This window comes from Chenopodium album, chromosome 22, assembly GCF_948465745.1.
Source record: "Chenopodium album chromosome 22, dcCheAlbu1.1, whole genome shotgun sequence".
Taxonomy (NCBI): Eukaryota; Viridiplantae; Streptophyta; class Magnoliopsida; order Caryophyllales; family Amaranthaceae; genus Chenopodium; species Chenopodium album.
In genome coordinates this window covers 7,693,795-7,712,807 of record NC_137855.1, presented here as the reverse complement: position 1 = coordinate 7,712,807, position 19,013 = coordinate 7,693,795, and the positions used below count along the sequence as shown (strand labels likewise).

General features: G+C 33.0%; 2 protein-coding genes across 2 annotated transcripts; both read left to right on the top strand.

Annotated features, from left to right (window-relative positions):
* Positions 1-2,317: 2,317 nt before the first annotated feature.
* On the top strand, positions 2,318-9,514 carry LOC145605539 (putative linoleate 9S-lipoxygenase 5). The gene is made up of 9 exons (XM_081661611.1): positions 2,318-2,645; positions 5,786-6,075; positions 6,208-6,454; positions 6,587-6,928; positions 7,038-7,123; positions 7,560-7,667; positions 7,756-8,063; positions 8,159-8,422; positions 8,524-9,514. Exons 1-9 carry the CDS (start codon positions 2,492-2,494, stop codon positions 9,275-9,277), a joined length of 2,553 nt encoding a protein of 850 aa, XP_081517737.1. The 5' UTR covers positions 2,318-2,491; the 3' UTR covers positions 9,278-9,514.
* Positions 9,515-14,081: 4,567 nt separating this feature from the next.
* Positions 14,082-18,670, top strand: LOC145606161 (putative linoleate 9S-lipoxygenase 5). The gene is made up of 9 exons (XM_081662214.1): positions 14,082-14,429; positions 15,172-15,461; positions 15,566-15,812; positions 15,926-16,267; positions 16,376-16,461; positions 16,592-16,699; positions 16,809-17,119; positions 17,204-17,467; positions 17,677-18,670. The coding sequence occupies exons 1-9, from the start codon at positions 14,237-14,239 to the stop codon at positions 18,416-18,418; spliced, it is 2,583 nt and encodes an 860-aa protein (XP_081518340.1). The 5' UTR covers positions 14,082-14,236; the 3' UTR covers positions 18,419-18,670.
* The last annotated feature ends 343 nt before the right edge of the window (positions 18,671-19,013 follow it).

Here is a 19,013-nt window from a genome sequence, read left to right as displayed (position 1 = left end):
GGGTAACCTGGCCTGACCTTTGTCAAAAATTTATTTTTCCTTAATTGATAAATTTAGCTAAACTTATCTAAACTATTAAACCGGAAATAAGTAAAAATAATGTAAATAAAACAGACTCTTATTATTACACCTGAATTAAGTGAAAATAAAATAAACAAAACACACCATATGTATCGCAAATTTACAAGTACATTATAATCAAGTAGGATAAATAGAAGTATGTAGTTTGGTTGACATTATTTATTGGAGTAATGCCAAGACCGTTTACTTCAATTTATTTAAATGGATAATAAAAACCCATTCCAGGCCACTTTTTCTTACCCCTTTATGAAATTAAGAAACGATACATGCAATATGTATTTCTATCGTGAAAGTCTTGTGTAGTTGCAATTATCTATGCAGCCTATTTAATTTATTTGGTGACAACTTAATTAAGATGTTTGTTATATATAGGTGTCATTAGAGGAAATATTGTAAAGCAACCCATCAAATACTTCAATTCGTAATAATTAAAAGTTGTGAATCTTGTTATGCAGATGGATCTGTTACAAGTCAAATTCACTCATCTGCCAATTAATTAAGTTGATCATCATTATTATTCAAGCTATTATTTGTATAGTGATTAAGATTGGTCTTAGAAGAATTCTGTGTATAATATCTTCTCCAAAAAAAAAAAAACAAATAATATGTGGAGTACATAAAACAGTACTGTAGTAATAAATAAAGGGTAATGCTATACATAGCTCTTAGGGCTATATATAAGCATTAAATTACTCTTGAAAAATGTATAAATTAAAGTTAGGAATTCATGACAAAAACACGCGCAAATCGGTGTAATTAGTGTGTTTTTATCATGATTTTCTAAATTTAAACAATTTTCAAGAGTAAATTAAATGCTTATATGTAGCCCTAAGGGTTATGTATAGCATTTTCCATAAATAAAAGGGCAATGCTGTATGTAGCCCTTATAAACATTTAATATACATCCTTTTTTAGTATTAAGTTGGAAATTTATCAACAATTCACGAGTATATCAGTGTAATAAATATTTATTTACTGTCAATTCTTTCCATTTTTAGCTTCTTATATACAGTCCTTTCCTTAATAAAATTATTTACAAAATGCATGTACTAGTACCCGACTGGCCGGCTCATACATATCTAAGTTTTACTCACTTTTACAAAACAATTTTCTTTCTTTCTTTTTTTTTTTTTTCTTTTTAATTCAGTTTTTAAGACAATTAATTGATTACTCGTGATAAGAGGCAAAAGATGTTTATATGGCTTTCCAAATATATTTGAATACTTCAATCAAGCTTTTAATGATGACAACGATATTACTAATTTTGAAGTCATGAAACCTCACTATAGACAATATGTTCATTCAAGTATTCAACTATTAACTATAAATAAAAAAAATATAAATATACAAAACTTGAATTTATCAATTATCATATCATGCATCCCAGATAAGACTATGATGGCGTTTCTCCAAGGAGGGCAATTTGGTTAGAAAAGCCACCGGAGTCTGGACTAAATCAGCGATGCAAGTTGTGAGATTATTTAAGCCTCCTATGTGGACCTAGCTTAGGTTAATGACGGCTTTGTTTATTCATTGGTCAAGGTTCAACCACGTACGTTACCATTCTACACCCTTGCTCAATTCTAGGAGGGGTCGGGTTTAAAACATTTGTACCGTATAATAATTAAGTAGAGCTGAAAGTCAAAGTGTTTTTCGTAATTTTTTAAAATGTACAAATGAGTAAACATTTCTATAACTTTTCAATACAAGTACCCCTATACCCCTAAAATTTCCAAAAAATTCTTATTAGTTTATCAAATTTTAGTTATGAAAAAATCATTGAATTGTTAGAAAGCCTCAACCAGAACCACATTCATTCCGCAAACAATCTTAGAAAGTCACCCGAGTTCATTTGTGTTCCATGGTCCTTTACTCTTATTTAGTTTTGTTAGAATTTTAACTTTCAATACTAAGTATAAATCAAATACTACCACAATTACTTTTGCCGAACAGGGTTATTATAGAGACACTTTTCTTAAGAAGTCTTCAATTAAGTTACTTGTCCTTAAAATTAGTTGTCTTGCACTAGAATAATTTTTCCACGCTTACTTTTTTGTACGAAAAAAAATTAGCATCGTACTTATCAAACCTAAGTATTAATATAATATAATCAACCAAACTTGTGAGAGGCTGCCATTTTTTTTTGTAATATATGGGACTCATTCAACTAACACAATAAATTTTTTTTTTTTTTTTTTTTTGAAACAACTAACACAATAATAAAATAATTAAACATGCGCGTATAGGTTTTATTATAAATATAGACCATCATCACCATCATTTTCAATTCATACATATTCAAAACCTACGAGACATCACATATATTATTCATATATTTTTTTACAAAAAGAGTTGAAATATAATCATATTATTATCTTCAAGAATCATTCAATAATTAAGAATTAAGGAGATGGTTAACGTGAAGGGAACAGTTGTGTTGCAGAAGAAGAACACTTTATTGGATTTCAAAGATTTGAGTTCATCATTTCTTGATGGTGTTCATGAGATATTGCTAGGAAAGAAAGTGTCTTTTCAGCTTGTTAGTGCTGTCAATGCTGATCCAGGTTTGTTATTTTCTCGTTCTTAATTTAAGAATGTATAATTTAAAAAATCCGAAATTCATTCATTATTCATAATATTCATATGGAATTGAATTTAATAGAATGAAGGTGATCGAATTCGAGCACATTAATACATATGTTACATGAACTTGCTATAATAATAGAGCATTATAATCATATATGCACGGGATAGGAGGATAAAGTAGTTGACTAACTTTGTAACGAAATTATGTGAGAGTTGATGTTTGGGGTTTAATTTGTTTCGTTGAATCCCATTAAATTCTTTGAGTAGTAGAAGAGAATTGCCTTTTCCATACTAGCATAGAGTTTTTACCTTATTAATACCTAACCTAATCCATCCATGCAAATCAATATGTGTGTAATAGATAGTTGATAAATAAAAATAAATAAAACCTTTAATTACACTATTTGTGTTTGACTTTTGATTTTGCCATGCATGTCAAAATTAATGTTATATCAATTTATGTAATGTATGTACCTACGCAAGCCTCAAGGGTCCTACAATAGGCTATAGTATGGGTTTAGAATTTTGGATCTAGACTCAAACCGTGCTACTCTATCTATTAAGTTCTAAACTCGTATGATATTACTTTATTCAAATTAGGGTAGTTTTAAATCCTTTATCATCCCCCATTTAATTTAGACCTTGTTTTGTTCACCTAAATTTACTTATTTTATTAAGAAAAATAAATTGCTCAAATAAGTGTTAATATATTATGATAAGATAAATTCAAGAAAAATATAAAATCTTCTATGATAGTTCATACAAGTGCCTGAAAAGTATCATAGCTAGATTATATTCAGAAAAGTGACAATTAAAATAAACTCAATAAAGTGAATATTTTTTGTAATATATTCTTTGTTAACCTTAACCGGTTTAATTGTAATTGGTAGAGCTACCCATAGTAGAATGTTAAATTAAAACTTTTTATAGCCCAATTGAAACATGGGTGAAGTTCTGGTAAGAACCACCCTTAGGTGAGAACTTCATATGATGAAAACCCCATCATGGACGGACGCTCACAAACTCACAAATGTCACAATATAAATAATTTCATTAATGACATTTTTCTTAATTTTGTAGAATTTCGAAACTAAGTTTACAAAAATGACCTTAATGAATGAAACTCTCATCATAAGGATGGTGTTCACATATTGAATTTTGAAAGAAGTAAGGGTGATTCTTTTTTTGGTCTTTAGAGCACCATAAGGGCGGGTGAGAATAGAACTTAAAATCTTTTGGCTGGAACTGAAAGGGAAGCTCTGCCTCTAACCATTTCAGCTATCCCTCACTCTCTTATTTATGAACCTAAATCATTGAAATATGATTTTTAAATATATACTTCGTATATTAGTAGATAATATTTTTTTATTGTAACACAAAATAAAACTTTAATTCCCCAACTCAATGGTGTTTTGTAAATGATTTCAAAAGCAAAAAAAAAAAAACAATTTAAGATTTTTAGATACATATCAATTTCCAAGAAGGCCATTATTCTAGTACTCGTACATTACAAATATGATATTGTTTATTTTTTTGGTGTTTCACCCTTTGGCTAATTTGAATTCGGGATCAGTTCTAGGTGGTTAAGTTCTAATCCCCTCCCAATTGTTGTTGCGAGGGATCGACACAGGTCCTCTCTACCAAGTGTAGTCCCAAATCTCAATCACCACTACATCAACAACTAATTGGTACAAACTAAGAGTCTGTTCACATTTACTGAACTGAGTTGAACTGAACTGAACAGATTAGAGCTAAATTGAACTGAACTGAGCTGAAATGAATATTTTATGAGAGAGGGAGATTAGGAGCTGAACTAAACAGAACAGATTGGAGTTGAACTGAACTGAAATTAAGTAAGTGTGAACATGTCTTAATATTATTTGACTGAACCAAAACAAATAAAAATTGGAAGGGGAATAGAAAATTACACATGATTATTTATATTTTTTATACGGGGAAAATGGGAATGAGTTATTGGTTGAAAGGAAAACGAATTAAAAAAAAAAAAACTTCCATCATTGTCATCAGCATTCACCGCCTTCTCAACAAACCTTGCATCATCAAACTCACGCTTCCACCTTTTTCCACAAAAATCTTTTAAACGACTGCGTTTAACTAACCTTTCTCAGGTATTGTAATTTATAACTCATTATTATCCTTTAATTTTAATTTTTATATAGGTTTTCCGTCAAAATTATTAAATTATAAAGTTAATGTTGTTTTGATTATGCGTTTGTATGTAAAGGGGCCAAAAAAAAAAAAAAAACAAATTTTGCTGAATTGATGAAGTTAATGTATTTTTATTCAATTCATTGTAATTTGTAGGTGATATTTAATTATAAATGATATCCAGTTTATTTGAAACTTCGTTTATTTGGGTATTATTACTGTTTGTGACATGAATATCTAATTATGATTGCTAGAGCTGACAATCTTTGATCCGACCCGATAATTTAACTCGAATGAAGTTACTAAGAAAACCTGAATTGAACTCTAATAACCCGAATTCAACCTTACTTGACCAATGTATTATCTGTTGTACTTATATTAAATTTTCTAATAGCACAAACCTAAATTGATCCAAACTAAACTTGATCGAATTGAGTGGAATTCCTGATATATTGTGCACTACCCATTTAGAAATCTTAAAATGAGCAAAGAAAAAATCGATCAAATGCGTATATAATTACCCTTTGGTGTACCTACCTCTACGTGTTCTTGGTCATTTGGTGTACCCGGGTTCGTATAGGAATTGGTAGAACTCTTATAGGTAATTGAATCAATCCAAAATTCTTTCTACCCCTTAATTCGTATTTCGTACAATGATTTATTAGGAAATTCAATTAAAATTCTCTACTAATTAAAAAATGTGTGACATTTTTTTTCCTAGACAAGCTAAAACATTATACGAAGTATGTAACTATTAGTTAATTTCATATGATGGGATTGGATCAAAAGTGCAATGTGCTTGTATCATTATTGAGAAGTTAATTTATCCTTGCAAAATTTCATGCTAAGAAAACATGAAATTCTAGATTGTATATGTATATTTCATTTGTCCCAATCTTTAATAATAATAAGAAAATGCATTTAACATGGAAATTTGTATGTTTTTCAGCTAACAACTTGAAAGGTAAACTTGGAAAACCTTCCTATCTGAAGGGCTGGAACACAAATTCCACTGGCTTAGCAGTTGAGGAGGCTGTATTCAATGTGACATTTGAGTGGGATGAGGAAATCGCTGTTCCTGGTGCCTTGATCGTTAAGAACGAGCACCACAGCGAGTTTTTTCTGAAAACTGTGACCCTAGAAGATGTCCCTGATCATGGAAAAGTTCTCTTTGTTTGCAACTCATGGGTTTATCCAACTCAATACTACGAGAAGGATCGTGTATTCTTTACCAATAAGGTTACATCCTACATAATTTTATCTAGTTTTCGCTGTTTGCATGTATACAAATTGTGACAGGCTTGTTTGTCTTAATAAATTTTTATGTTGGTGATTGTTGTTAATCAAATTTTCGGGTGTTTTTTACATTAGACATACTTACCTCATCAAACTCCTGCATTGCTGTCCAATTACCGTAAAGAAGAGCTGGAAATTTTGAGAGGGAAGGGAAAAGAGAATGCAATGCTGAAGGAAAGTGACCGAGTTTATGACTATGCACTTTACAATGATCTAGGAGAGCCAGAAAAAGGTCCGGAATATGCCCGGCCAGTATTTGGAGGATCCACTGAATATCCTTATCCTCGTAGAGGTCGAACAGGCCGTCCACCTTCAAAAGCAGGTTACATTACTTCCATTTGTTCATAACATTTCATCCTTGCATTACTCTTTTCACTGTTGAAAATTTGAAAGCTAAACAAAAGTCTTAAACTCTTACGTTTGTGTTAACATTATCTTCATAATTCCCTTGCAGATCCTGCCATTGAAAGCAGGTTGCCATTGCTCAAGGGTCTAGATATCTATGTTCCAAGAGACGAACAATTTGGGAACCTTAAGATGGCTGATTTCCTTGGTGATTCAGTGAAGTCCCTGTCACAGGGCTTTGCTGGCTTGGTCCGAGCAGTGTTGGACAAGACACCGAAAGAGTTTGACAGTTTTCAAGACGTGCTGGATATGTTTGAAGGCGGAATTAAGGTGCCACAGAGTCCATTTCTAGATCAATTAAGACAAAGTCTCCCTTCGCAATTTCTGAGAGAGATTACTCGAAATGATGGTGCACCAATTCTGAAATACCCAACGCCTGGAATAATTAAAGGTACACAATAGCTTGTATAAGAGCCTCTGTTATTGCCATTGTACCAGTGAATGGAGCATTAACATCCATCAACTTATTCCTTCATAATGTTCTGAACTTGCTGATACAGAGGATAAGTCGGCTTGGAGTACTGATGAAGAATTTGCAAGGGAGATGTTGGCTGGAATTCATCCTCTTGCCATTCGTCGCTTGGAGGTAATACATGGCCGTATTTTAATTTATCAATCATATAGATATGAAAATAAAAGCGTACTAAATTTTTAAGTATTCAAGAGCAAAAGTTTACTTCTCTGTTAAATTGTAAGCTACGAATCTACACTGAGCTGTTAGTTGCCTGGTATATACACTCAGATTGTTATAGAGGAATTTAGATGTCTGCCTCAGTTTCTTTGTTGTGGATATAAGGCAATCTAAGAATGTCTAGTTTGATATCAACAGTTATGATGTTTTGGGGCAAGGTTGCCTAGCATTCCTTTGTGAAAATCATGCTTATAGTAGTGTAATGCACTTGTACAAGGTTGACAGTATAATCTTGTTTGGTTAGTCAGCGATTAGATCAAGATGTTTGTCATATGAATCAAAGCATTATATGCACCCCCTTTATTTTATAAAATTTCCGTTTGAAATGCAGGAATTCCCTCCGGTTAGTAAGCTTGATCCCTCAGCATATGGAAACCATAGAAGCTCAATCACTGAGGACATTATAGAAGAAAATCTAGATGGTCTAACTGTACATGAGGTAGCATTCTCAACTGGTTTCCAGTCATGTTATTCCTACTCATATCTTCATTCTTATATTAATTATCTCTTTCTTAACCCTGAATTAGGCAATTGAGAGAAAAAGGCTATTCATATTGGACCATTATGATACGATGATGCCATATCTAACGATGATCAACACGAATACTCCTTCAAAGGTTTATGCCACCCGTACAATCCTCTTCTTAAAAGATGATGGAACATTGAAGCCATTGGTGATTGAACTAAGCCTACCACATCCTGATGGGGATCAATTTGGTGCTGTTAGCGAAGTATACAAACCAGCCAAAGATGGGATTGAAGGCTCTATTTGGCAGTTAGCCAAAGCTTATGTGGCTGTCACTGACGCTGGTTATCATCAGCTTATCAGCCATTGGTACTATATTTTTTTTATTAAAGCTATGTTTACCTTGTAATATAAATGCCATTTTTCAAGCTCTGACTTCTGGCGGGGTATCTTCTCTTGGACAGGTTACACACGCATGCAGTCATTGAACCATTTGTAATAGCATCAAATAGACAGCTGAGTGTACTTCACCCAGTTCACAAACTTCTGCATCCACATTTTCGAGATACAATGCGCATAAATTCCATAGCACGGCAGACTGCTCTTAACCCTAATGGTTTGTTTGAACAAGCCGTCTTTCTCAGACAGTATTCTGCAGTGTGGTCATCCAAACTGTACAAAGACTGGGTTTTCACTGATCAAGCTCTTCCAAGAGACCTTGTCAAGAGGTATGTCACCTTATTATTTATCATGTCTAATTCATTCAAATCTAATAAAAAACATACTGTAATGTCCTAAACTTAATCAATGTCCTGTCAATATTGTTCAGAGGAATGGCGGTAAAGGACTCAGAAAGCCCTCATGGATACAAACTACATATCAAGGACTACCCATATGCTGTTGATGGACTAGAAGTTTGGTCTGCGATTGAGACTTGGGTCGAGGAGTATTGCTCATCTTACTACGAGTCTGATGACATGGTTGCTACTGACCCTGAATTACAGTCCTGGTGGAAGGAAATCAGAGAAGTAGGCCACGGTGACAAGAAGGATGAAACTTGGTGGCCAAGCATGACAACTCTAAAGGACCTAACTGAAACCTGCACAACTATAATATGGCTAGCTTCTGCTGTCCATGCAGCAGTGAATTTCGGACAGTACACTTATGCAGGCTACGTACCCAACAGGCCAACCATAAGCCGTCGGTTCATGCCAAAACCGTATACTCCTGAGTACGAAGAGATCAAGGAAAACTTCGAACTTGCATTCCTGAAGACAATAATGAGCCAGAATCAAGCATTGGTGGGTGTATCTGTTATTGAACTTATATCAAGTCATTCCTCTGATGAGGTTTATCTAGGACAACGAGACATCGCTGAATGGACTACAGACCCTACACCATTAGAAGCATTCAAGAAATTCGGACAGACGTTGGTGGAAATCGAAGATAAGATTGTCGAAAGGAACAATGATGAGAGCTTAAAGAATCGGGTCGGTCCGGCTAAGTTGCCCTACACTCTACTTTATCCTTCAAGTGGTGTGGGAATAACTGGTAAGGGAATACCAAATAGCATTTCAACTTGAAACCCCTCTTCATTTTATCCTGTTATTTCAGGGGAAAAAAAAATGGTCTGAAGTAGGAATGATCAGCATATAATTCAGGTGACATTCACAATATACATACCAATTTGTGATATTTGTAAAATATATTCAGCATTTATTTTATTTTCAGATGTAAATGTGGACCGGCCTATAATAAATTCCATCAGGCCTTTGTATTCTTTGATTGAATTATTATGTATACAGTACATGTTTCATGTTACTCCGTAGTTGTCTATTTATTATCCTCTGTTTTTATTAAACATTTATATATTTTTTTTAATGTGGGAATTCAGAAAAAATATAAGGAAATAATGACAAACTTTGAAGTGACCTATGGTAAGGAATATAATAATAATGATAATATTTACATATATATATATATATATATTTTAAGTGGGAGTTTTCAAAAAAAAAAAAGTGGGAGTTTTAGAAAAAAAATATAATAATACTACCTCCGGTCCAATTTACTCGCAACAAAGGGTTATTATTTGTGAGACATAAATATTCCTTTGTTGCAAGTAAATTGGACCAGAGGTAGTATTTGTTTTTATTTTTAGGAGAATTTGTTTTAAGTTACTCCCTGCTTTACTGTATGATAATAATGATATGCTACAGATTAACTCTTAAAAACAGCTAAACATCACTCCTAAATTCCTAATTTCTAAAAATATACTGTATGTTTAAATTGGGTTGGTTAATCAATTTATGATTAGTCTGATTCATATCCTTGATATTGGCTGTGATTCTTTTCCTTCAACCAACGCTTTCTCATATAGCCTGGTCCATTCAATAGCTCTATCACACATATTCAAATGGTCCCTTACCTAAAATTGTACCTTATTGCATTTTGTTGTGTCATTTAGATCTTGGACATTTATATGCTCATTTATTCTATCACCAAGTTCATTTACTGTTTTTATTACTATAAAGAAAAATACAACAAATAATGTTGATGAAATTTGATTTCTCGGATACCATACCAAAGCTGAAATGTTATTGTTTTTGACTTGTATGTTCTTTAAAACTTATCTTTACCATCAATATCTTTAATTATGAATTGATAAAAATTTAAAGATTATAAAAATAATACTATAACAGAGTATAGATGAATCTAATAATATATCTTTCCAAATATACTTGATGAAATTTTTTGGCTAGGTACTAGTTTTAATTTTAATTTTCTTTTTGCAACTTATTTATGAATACCTTTTATATCAATCAATCAATCAATCAATAACTATATACTTAAAAGACACACCAGCAATGACACGTGTCATTTTCTGGTGTGTCCTTAAGAATTAGTTTTTTTTTTGAAAAATATTCAATTAATAAAGAAATAAATCTTATATTCAAAAATAATTCCCTAACCTATATAATATAATTTCTTAAAATAAAAAGGGTTTGACATATCTTTAACATAAATATATAAATGGCTATAAAAAAATTTCTTAACATAATTTCGCTCAATCTACATCATTTGATATCTAAAATATCATTTGTAATCCTTTATTTTGCTCAAAATTTGTCAACTATATTTTTAGATTTATTTTTTTTGTTTATAAAAATTAATTATATAGATAGTTTGCAAATAATATGAAATAGAGGTAGTAGTGGTTATTGAAGATTACCGTGCATGGCACGGGAACTAACCTAGTACTTTATATTTTGTATTCCCTCAGTTTCAATTTGTTAGTCCCATATACTATTTTAGGTGTTTCAAAAAGATCTACCCATATTGATTATATTACACTTTTAACTTAGTTTTTATTTCCTATTTTATACATATTAAATTCTGATTGGTTAAATTAATTTACCGTGCATTGATGACATGAATCTAAGTATAGAAATTACTCCCTTGAATTATGCAATTATGGTTGACAATTTCCTAAAAAAATCAAAAAAAATTTAAATAAGGCAAAACTATTTTTGAATTGTTTTTGACTTTAATGTTGGATCCAAATTTTTACTTTTTTTTATTTTTTGTGATTGATTCTATATGGGACTATCATATTGAAACGGAGGGAGTAATATTTATTGTCAAAAATATTGAGCAACCGTGCATTACACGAGATTTTAACCTAGTAAAACTATAAAAGTCAAAACAAGAATATCATTTTAGGACGAAGGGAACACTTCATTTGATTGAACTCGTATGCCAAATAATAAGTCTTTTCTAATTATTACTGATAAAGCAAGAATTAGACCCAACCCATACCAAAGACCCATAATTCCACAAGTCAAGCTGTTAATTACATAGTCCGTACTTACATTATTACATTCTCAATATATTTTCATTATTACATTACTACTAAGAACTTTTGTCAAGGTTGATACCTGACTAATCTAAGTAATTATCTGTTGGTTGACTGCTACCTTTCTTAGCTAACCCCACACATTATTATCAGTCACAGTCAAAGATGTTGTCCTCTTTTTGGAAATTATTACCAATTTTCCTCCTCTTTACCGCGACCTCTACTTCGGTGAGGAGTTCTTGCATTGCCTAAAGGTACGTACATTCCGTTTCTGTTTAGATTTCGTTGTCACATTGTTACCGAGCAGTTTATATTACACCATCAAAGTGATTATTACTTTTACATAGTTACTATATGAATATTGCTATATTAGTCTCGTTTGATGTATGACTGATATTGGGTAGCGATGGCACATGAGGGCGAGGATATCCCACATTCCCACCTAATAGTCTAATACACCTCACTTTAGAATGTACTCGTACTAAACATAGAGAGATTTTCAAGTAAAGTAAAGAATAAAATCTTATACTTTCAGGCAAAATTCGAATTTAGATCAATATTTGGAGTCGACATACAAATCAAGTAAGTGTCAATATTTGTACAAGTCTATATCCGATAGTATGGACTTGAGAACTTACCCACCTCATACCCACACCATGGGTCCGCCATACAACATTTATGACACTATGATATGGAAAACTCAATTGACAGATGATAGAATTTGCCACTGCTTCCAGCTCATTACATTAATTGCAATAGTTTTGATAATTTACCTAGTAATAGTAATAATTTTATGAATCATTCGAATGATACATTATACTATACGAGTACAATATACATATGTTCGAAACGTATGTCTTGGAGTATACTTCTATTCAGGTAACTTCATTCATATGCATGAATAGCAAAAATTTTAATAAAGCAAAAAGGAAGAAACTTTATTCAGCCAACCATAACATGCTCTGACATTCGTTTACCACAAAATCAAGACTAAACCCCAACACTAATCCTACCAGCCGACAATAGAATAAAGGCAAATAAACGTACGTCACTTTTTACCCCTTTTTTTGGGTATACAATTTATGCTTTTATCCGAATCATACTCCCTCCGTTATTTCTACTCCCTCCGTTTTTTTTAAGTGACACAGTTTGACCGACACGGAGTATTAGGAGATTTTATTGACTTTAATAAAATAAAATGTTAGTGGGGTAAGTTGGAGGAGTGAGAAATGATAAAGTAAAAGAATGTGAGAGGAAGTGGGACCATGAAAGGAGTGAGAAATGATAAAGTAAGAGACAGTAGGGTGAAAATATATTATTAAAATCTAAGAAATTTCTAAAAGAGGAAGTGTGTCACTTATAAAAAAACGACCGTTTAGGGAACGTGTGTCACTTAAAAAAAAAAAAAAAAACTAAGGGAGTAACATTGTTATATTATCACTAACGAGTATGATTTTATGCCGAGCCTTATAGAGCAGTCATTCGAAGTCAGTGTAGATGTCAGCAGAGCAGAAAAATACAATTAAAAAGATCAGGACTTAAGTTTTACAAACTCATAACTAAACGTGTATTGAAGATCGTGAAATTAAAAAAATTGTTACTCATTGTTTTAATGAAATGGGGTAATAAATTCAAATAACTAGAAGATAGAGAGAATAAATTCTAGTTCAAGTTCCGAGTAATCAGAATTTTTGCACCTTTGTGTTGTTCAATTGTTGTTTGTTTCTTTTTAATATGCTTTTGCAAAAACTTACAGTTTTGGGTTTAGAATTAGATACCCGGTTTCTTTTTGCTGATCTTTACCCCTTATTTTTACCATTGCTCAAGAATTCTAGAATGCACTAATTGATGTTCACATCAAACTATGTTAATTGTCTTTTGGAGAATCATAATTAATTAGAAAATGAAACTTGTTACGAGTAATTGATGTAACCATATAATACTTTATATAAAAACACGCGATTAATTTCACGCTAAACAGAAAAAATAAATAAATAAATTCACACTTTCACTTTCAACAAAACTAAGGTTTATCAACTTTGATAGTATAATTATCTATATATATTTAAATTCTATTACTCCATACAATACATACTAATATACCAACTAGTCAACTACCAAGTAAGATAATACTTGAATAAGTTGTATTTTTACATTTGTGTCAATATCAACTTCTAAAAAATTAGCTTTGAATGATCTCATTAGCGAAGTAGTTACAACAATTAAATACAATGTTGCATAAGTTATTCTCATTAATATCTAAAAGGAAGTATGAACGTCGTTACAGACAGATGAATAGAAAAAAAAGTGTGAATCGAGGAAAAGATTTTATTCCCTAAAATACACTTTAATTTAGAGTTGAAAGTCAATTCATATGTGAAGACAATACCTTCGTACAAAGTCTATAACACATGTTATTGACAGAAAATACAGCAAAATGAAAATAACAAGACTGTAATTTTTTTATTTTTTTTCTTTTTTTACCCCAAATACAGAAAGATAACAACTTAATTTTATGGCTTATAATAACCAGTTTTTGCCAAACAAAACCAGCTTCATTATCAGCTTCTCTACTTCTTCATAGAAAAAAAACTCTGAAATTTTACTACTCAAAACTCAGAAATTCTAGCCTAAAAAAGTTAAAGAAAACACGAAAAGGCGGTGTTGTTTTACGAGTAATTACCTGAATATGCATTGCCCAAGACTGATCAATGTATTTGACAAAAAAGCTCCTGCTATGCTCAAGGAAGATGGAGAAAATGGTAAAGGGAGTATGGAAGGTACTGTAATCTTGAAGAACACGAAGAAAAATCTTACTGATCGTATTTTTCGACGAAAGATTTATGTTCAGCTTGTTAGTGCTGTTCACAGTGATCCTGCTGGTAAATTCTGATTATCTTTTGTTACAGTATTTCTGTTACTGAGTTTTATTATGATTGTTTTGTATGTTCTGCATTTTTGTGTGTTTAATTCTGTTGTTTTTTTGTGCTTGATTGTATCAGATTAAGATGAAGCCAATAACTTGAAAAAACAAATATTTTGATGATTTGTGGACTAATAGTATAATTGAAGTTTGTTTTTATTCATGTGTCTTGGAATTGTATTTTCTGCAATCTGATTTTACTGATGCATTTGTAATGGATACTGCCTGAATTAGCTAACCCTGGAAAATTGTGAGACAGACCTTCAACTGTATCGAAAATTGGCTTAATTCTTTCAATGATAAGCTAATTGGTGTGAGACTCAATTATGACTTGGATTGAAATATATGACTTATTACTCGAATATGACCTGAACCAAATGAACTCAAATGGGAGAACGGCTCGTTTTCTATCTTTAGGAACGAAGAATCTATAGTAGAAGCTAAAGCCTTGTCAGAATAATGAGATAGCACATAATCACATACATAAATTCTACTTGTGGAAATTGTTTGTTTTTTATATTTAAAAGAAGGGGTAGGATTAGATTTGAACCTATGACTTTCTTGTCACGTTAGCTCTGATACCAGGTTAAAGGACCAATTCAACCAAAAACTTAAGCTAATGGTTAGGATTGGTTTTATATACTCTATGTCTCTATCAATATTTGTGTTCATCTTAACACGAAAACTGTTCTGTTTTACAGCAAATGATTTAAAAGGTAAATTAGGAAAACGAGCATATTTAAAAGAAAAGGTAAAAAAACCCACTGGTTTGGCTGCTGATGAGTCTGCATTCAGAGTTAAATTTGATTTGGATGACGAGATTGCTGTTCCTGGTGCATTGATAGTAAGAAATGAACATCACAGTGAGTTTTATCTAAGGACCATTACCTTGGATGGTGCTCCTGGTCATGGAAAGATCCATTTTCTTTGCAATTCTTGGGTTTATCCGACTCATCGTTACCAGAAAGATCGAATATTCTTCAGCAACAAGGTTATTTCCTAGAGCAGTCTAGCTGTTTTTGTTTGCAAAAGTGCAGGGAAGCATTATTAAGATGAATGATTTTGACAGTTCTGTTTTTTGTGTATGATGAGCAGACATACTTGCCTCATCAAACTCCTGCACCATTAAGAAAGTATCGCGAAGAAGAGCTACAGATTTTGAGAGGTGAAGGGAAGGAAAAAGATATGCTCCACGAGTGGGATCGTGTTTATGACTATGCATACTACAATGATCTAGGAGAGCCAGATAAAGGTCCGGAACATGTCCGGCCTATATATGGGGGATCTGCTGAGTATCCTTATCCACGTAGAGGACGAACAAGCCGCCCTCCAACAAAGACAGGTAACCAACTCTTTGTCTTTGTATAGCTGATCTGATTGCAGTAAAAGAGCTACTTTAAGTATCACATTAGTGTTTAATGCTACTAATTTTTGAACTGGCTACATTGTTTTCAGATCCTCTTACTGAGAGTAGGTTGCCTCTAGTCAGGGGAAAAGATGTCTATATCCCAAGAGACGAAAAGTTTGGGCATATCAAGTTGTCTGATTTCTTGGCTGATACTGTCAAGTCTATAACTCATGGCGTTGTTGGCTTGGTGGATGCGGTGCTTGACAAAACACCGAAGGAGTTTGACACTTTTCAAGATGTGTTAGATATGTATGAAGGAGGAATTAAGTTGCCAGATAGTCCATTCGCTGAAAAAATTAGGGAAAATTTACCAGGCGAATTTCTGAAATCGCTTGTTCGGAGTGATGGTGCACATTTTCTGAAGTATCCAATGCCTGATATAATAAAAGGTGCACTTTATTTTAGATGAAGCACACAAATATGGGAAAAAATTTCTATAATGCTAGATTGGAAGTGTAAGTTTAATGCCTTTTGATATCTTGAACTTTCTGGTACAGAGGATAAGACAGCTTGGAGGACTGATGAAGAATTTGTCAGGGAGATGCTTGCTGGTATAAATCCTGTTGTCATTCGCCGGTTAGAGGTATTCAGGCCTGCTTTTTTTGCTCAATCAATGATTGCACCATAGTCGGGAAGATTTTGCTTCTGAGACTGTTCTGCACACATCGAAATTTCATTTATTTTCCCTTTACAGTGATTATTATTTCCTGCAGGAGTTTCCACCAGTTAGTAAGCTAGATGCTAAACTTTACGGAAACCAAAACAGCTCAATTACCAAAGAGAGCATTGAAGAGAATCTAGATGGGTTAACTGTGGAAGAGGTAATATGTTTTAACAGTTTGCTAGTAACAATGTTATAATCTGGATGATATTGGATGACATCTTCATGGAAATTTTAATTCCTAAACGCTTTTTTCATTCATCAACCAGGCAATCCAGAGTAATAGGCTATACATATTGGATCACCATGACACAGTAATGCCATTCTTAATGAAAATCAACACAGAAACTCCCTCAAAGGTCTATGCCACTAGAACACTTCTCTTTTTGAAAGATGATGGAACTTTGAAGCCATTGGTAATCGAATTAAGTCAACCACAATCAAAAGGGGATCAGATAATTGGTGCTATTAGTGAATTATATAAGCCATCCGAGGATGAAATAGAAGCCAACCTTTGGTTATTGGCCAAGACTTATGTAGCTGTTACTGACTCGGCTTATCATCAACTCATCAGCCACTGGTATTAAATCTGTCAAAAAAAAGTTCTTTATTCAGCTTATAGTAGTTGTGTGCACAGCTCTGATTTCAGAAGTTTTTTTCACAGGCTAAACACTCATGCAGTGATTGAGCCATTTATAATTGCAACGAATAGACAGTTGAGCATGCTACACCCAGTTAACAAACTTCTGCATCCTCACTTCCGTGATACAATGCCTGTAAATACAATAGCGCGACAGATTGCACTTAATGCTGATGGGTTGTTTGAGGCAGCAGTTTTTCCCCGAAAGTATGTTGTGCAGTGGACATCCGCACTGTATAAAGACTGGGTTTTCACTGAGCAAGCCCTTCCTAAAGACCTTATCAAGAGGTATGTTACTTGATTTGTGACCAATCACCATAGTGAGGTATATGATGTTAAACTTGAGACACAGGATTTCATATTTCAAAGATATGATTAGTGAGCTTATAAGAACCAATTTTCCTAGAAGCTTAAGCTGCCAGGCGGGTTTCTTAATGACAAGCTTAAGTTGTAATTATTATACTAACATGTTCAGTACCACATTGATTTATTTTCAGAGGAATGGCAGTCAAGGCCTCTCATGGGTACAAGCTATTCATAGAGGACTACCCGTATGCTGTTGATGGGCTAGAAATATGGACTGCAATTGAGAATTGGGTGAAAGAATATTGCTTGTTTTACTACAAATCTGATGACATGATTGCTAATGATCCTGAACTCCAATCATGGTGGAAAGAAATCCGGGAAAAAGGTCATGGTGACAAGAAGGACGAGAAGTGGTGGCCAGAAATGAAGACATTAGATGTACTTATAGAAACCTGCACAACCATTATATGGGTGGCTTCTGCACTCCATGCAGTAGTCAACTTCGGACAATATCCTTATGGTGGATACATGCCTAACCGGCCTACTATAAGCCGGAAATTCATGCCAAAACCAAATACTCCTGAGTTTGAAGAGCTAAAGACTAATCCAGATGGTGTTTTCTTAAAGACAGTATTAAGCCAAGTCCGAACATTGGCAGCTATATCAGTAATAGAGCTTATATCAGGACATTCTGCAGATGAGGTGTATCTTGGACAGCGAGAGCCTGGATGGACTTCTGACTCTCAACCATTAGAAGCACTTGAAAGATTTAGTAAGACACTAGTGGAGATTGAAAACAGGATCCTAGAACGAAACAATGATCGAAATCTGAAGAATCGAGTTGGTCCAGCTAAGTTGCCCTTCACATTGCTGTGTCCTTCAAGTGGAGTTGGGATCACTGGCAGGGGAATTCCTAACAGTGTTTCAATCTGAAGCTGTTTTGACTAGCTTTATAGCACATTGAAGAATTATAGCAAATAAGCATGAAACTGTAAGATTGTGAAATTGTATTTTTCTATAGAATAAGATGTTTGAGTAGTTTAGGAGGCATGATCATGAGCAATTGTCATTAGAGGCATGAGGTTGTACATACATGAATAGTTGAGACATTAGTAAGTAATTTTTTACTGTAAGGTACCATTATATACCATATTGTAAGAAATAAAGTGTCTTCTTTTCTTTAGATAGGCTAGGACATTTTTATTTATAGATAGGTGAAATTACTTAGGAGGTCTATTAACTCTTAACAAACTTATTTTTCCCGACTTATTTTATCTGAACTTTTACTGAAATAAGTGTAAATAAGGTAAACTAAACAAATACTTAAGTATTCCGTACTTTAAAAAATTTGATTGAAAAAGTCAGAGCTCAGTGTTGGAACTTTCTTTGTCCCACATCACATGGACACTTAACATCTTAGGGTACACTAGCAAAATACTTAACAAATGAATTACAGACATAATATGGATGCTAATGTGGTTTCACACCTATCATCTACTCCTTTCAGTCTAAATAATTGCAAATCAAT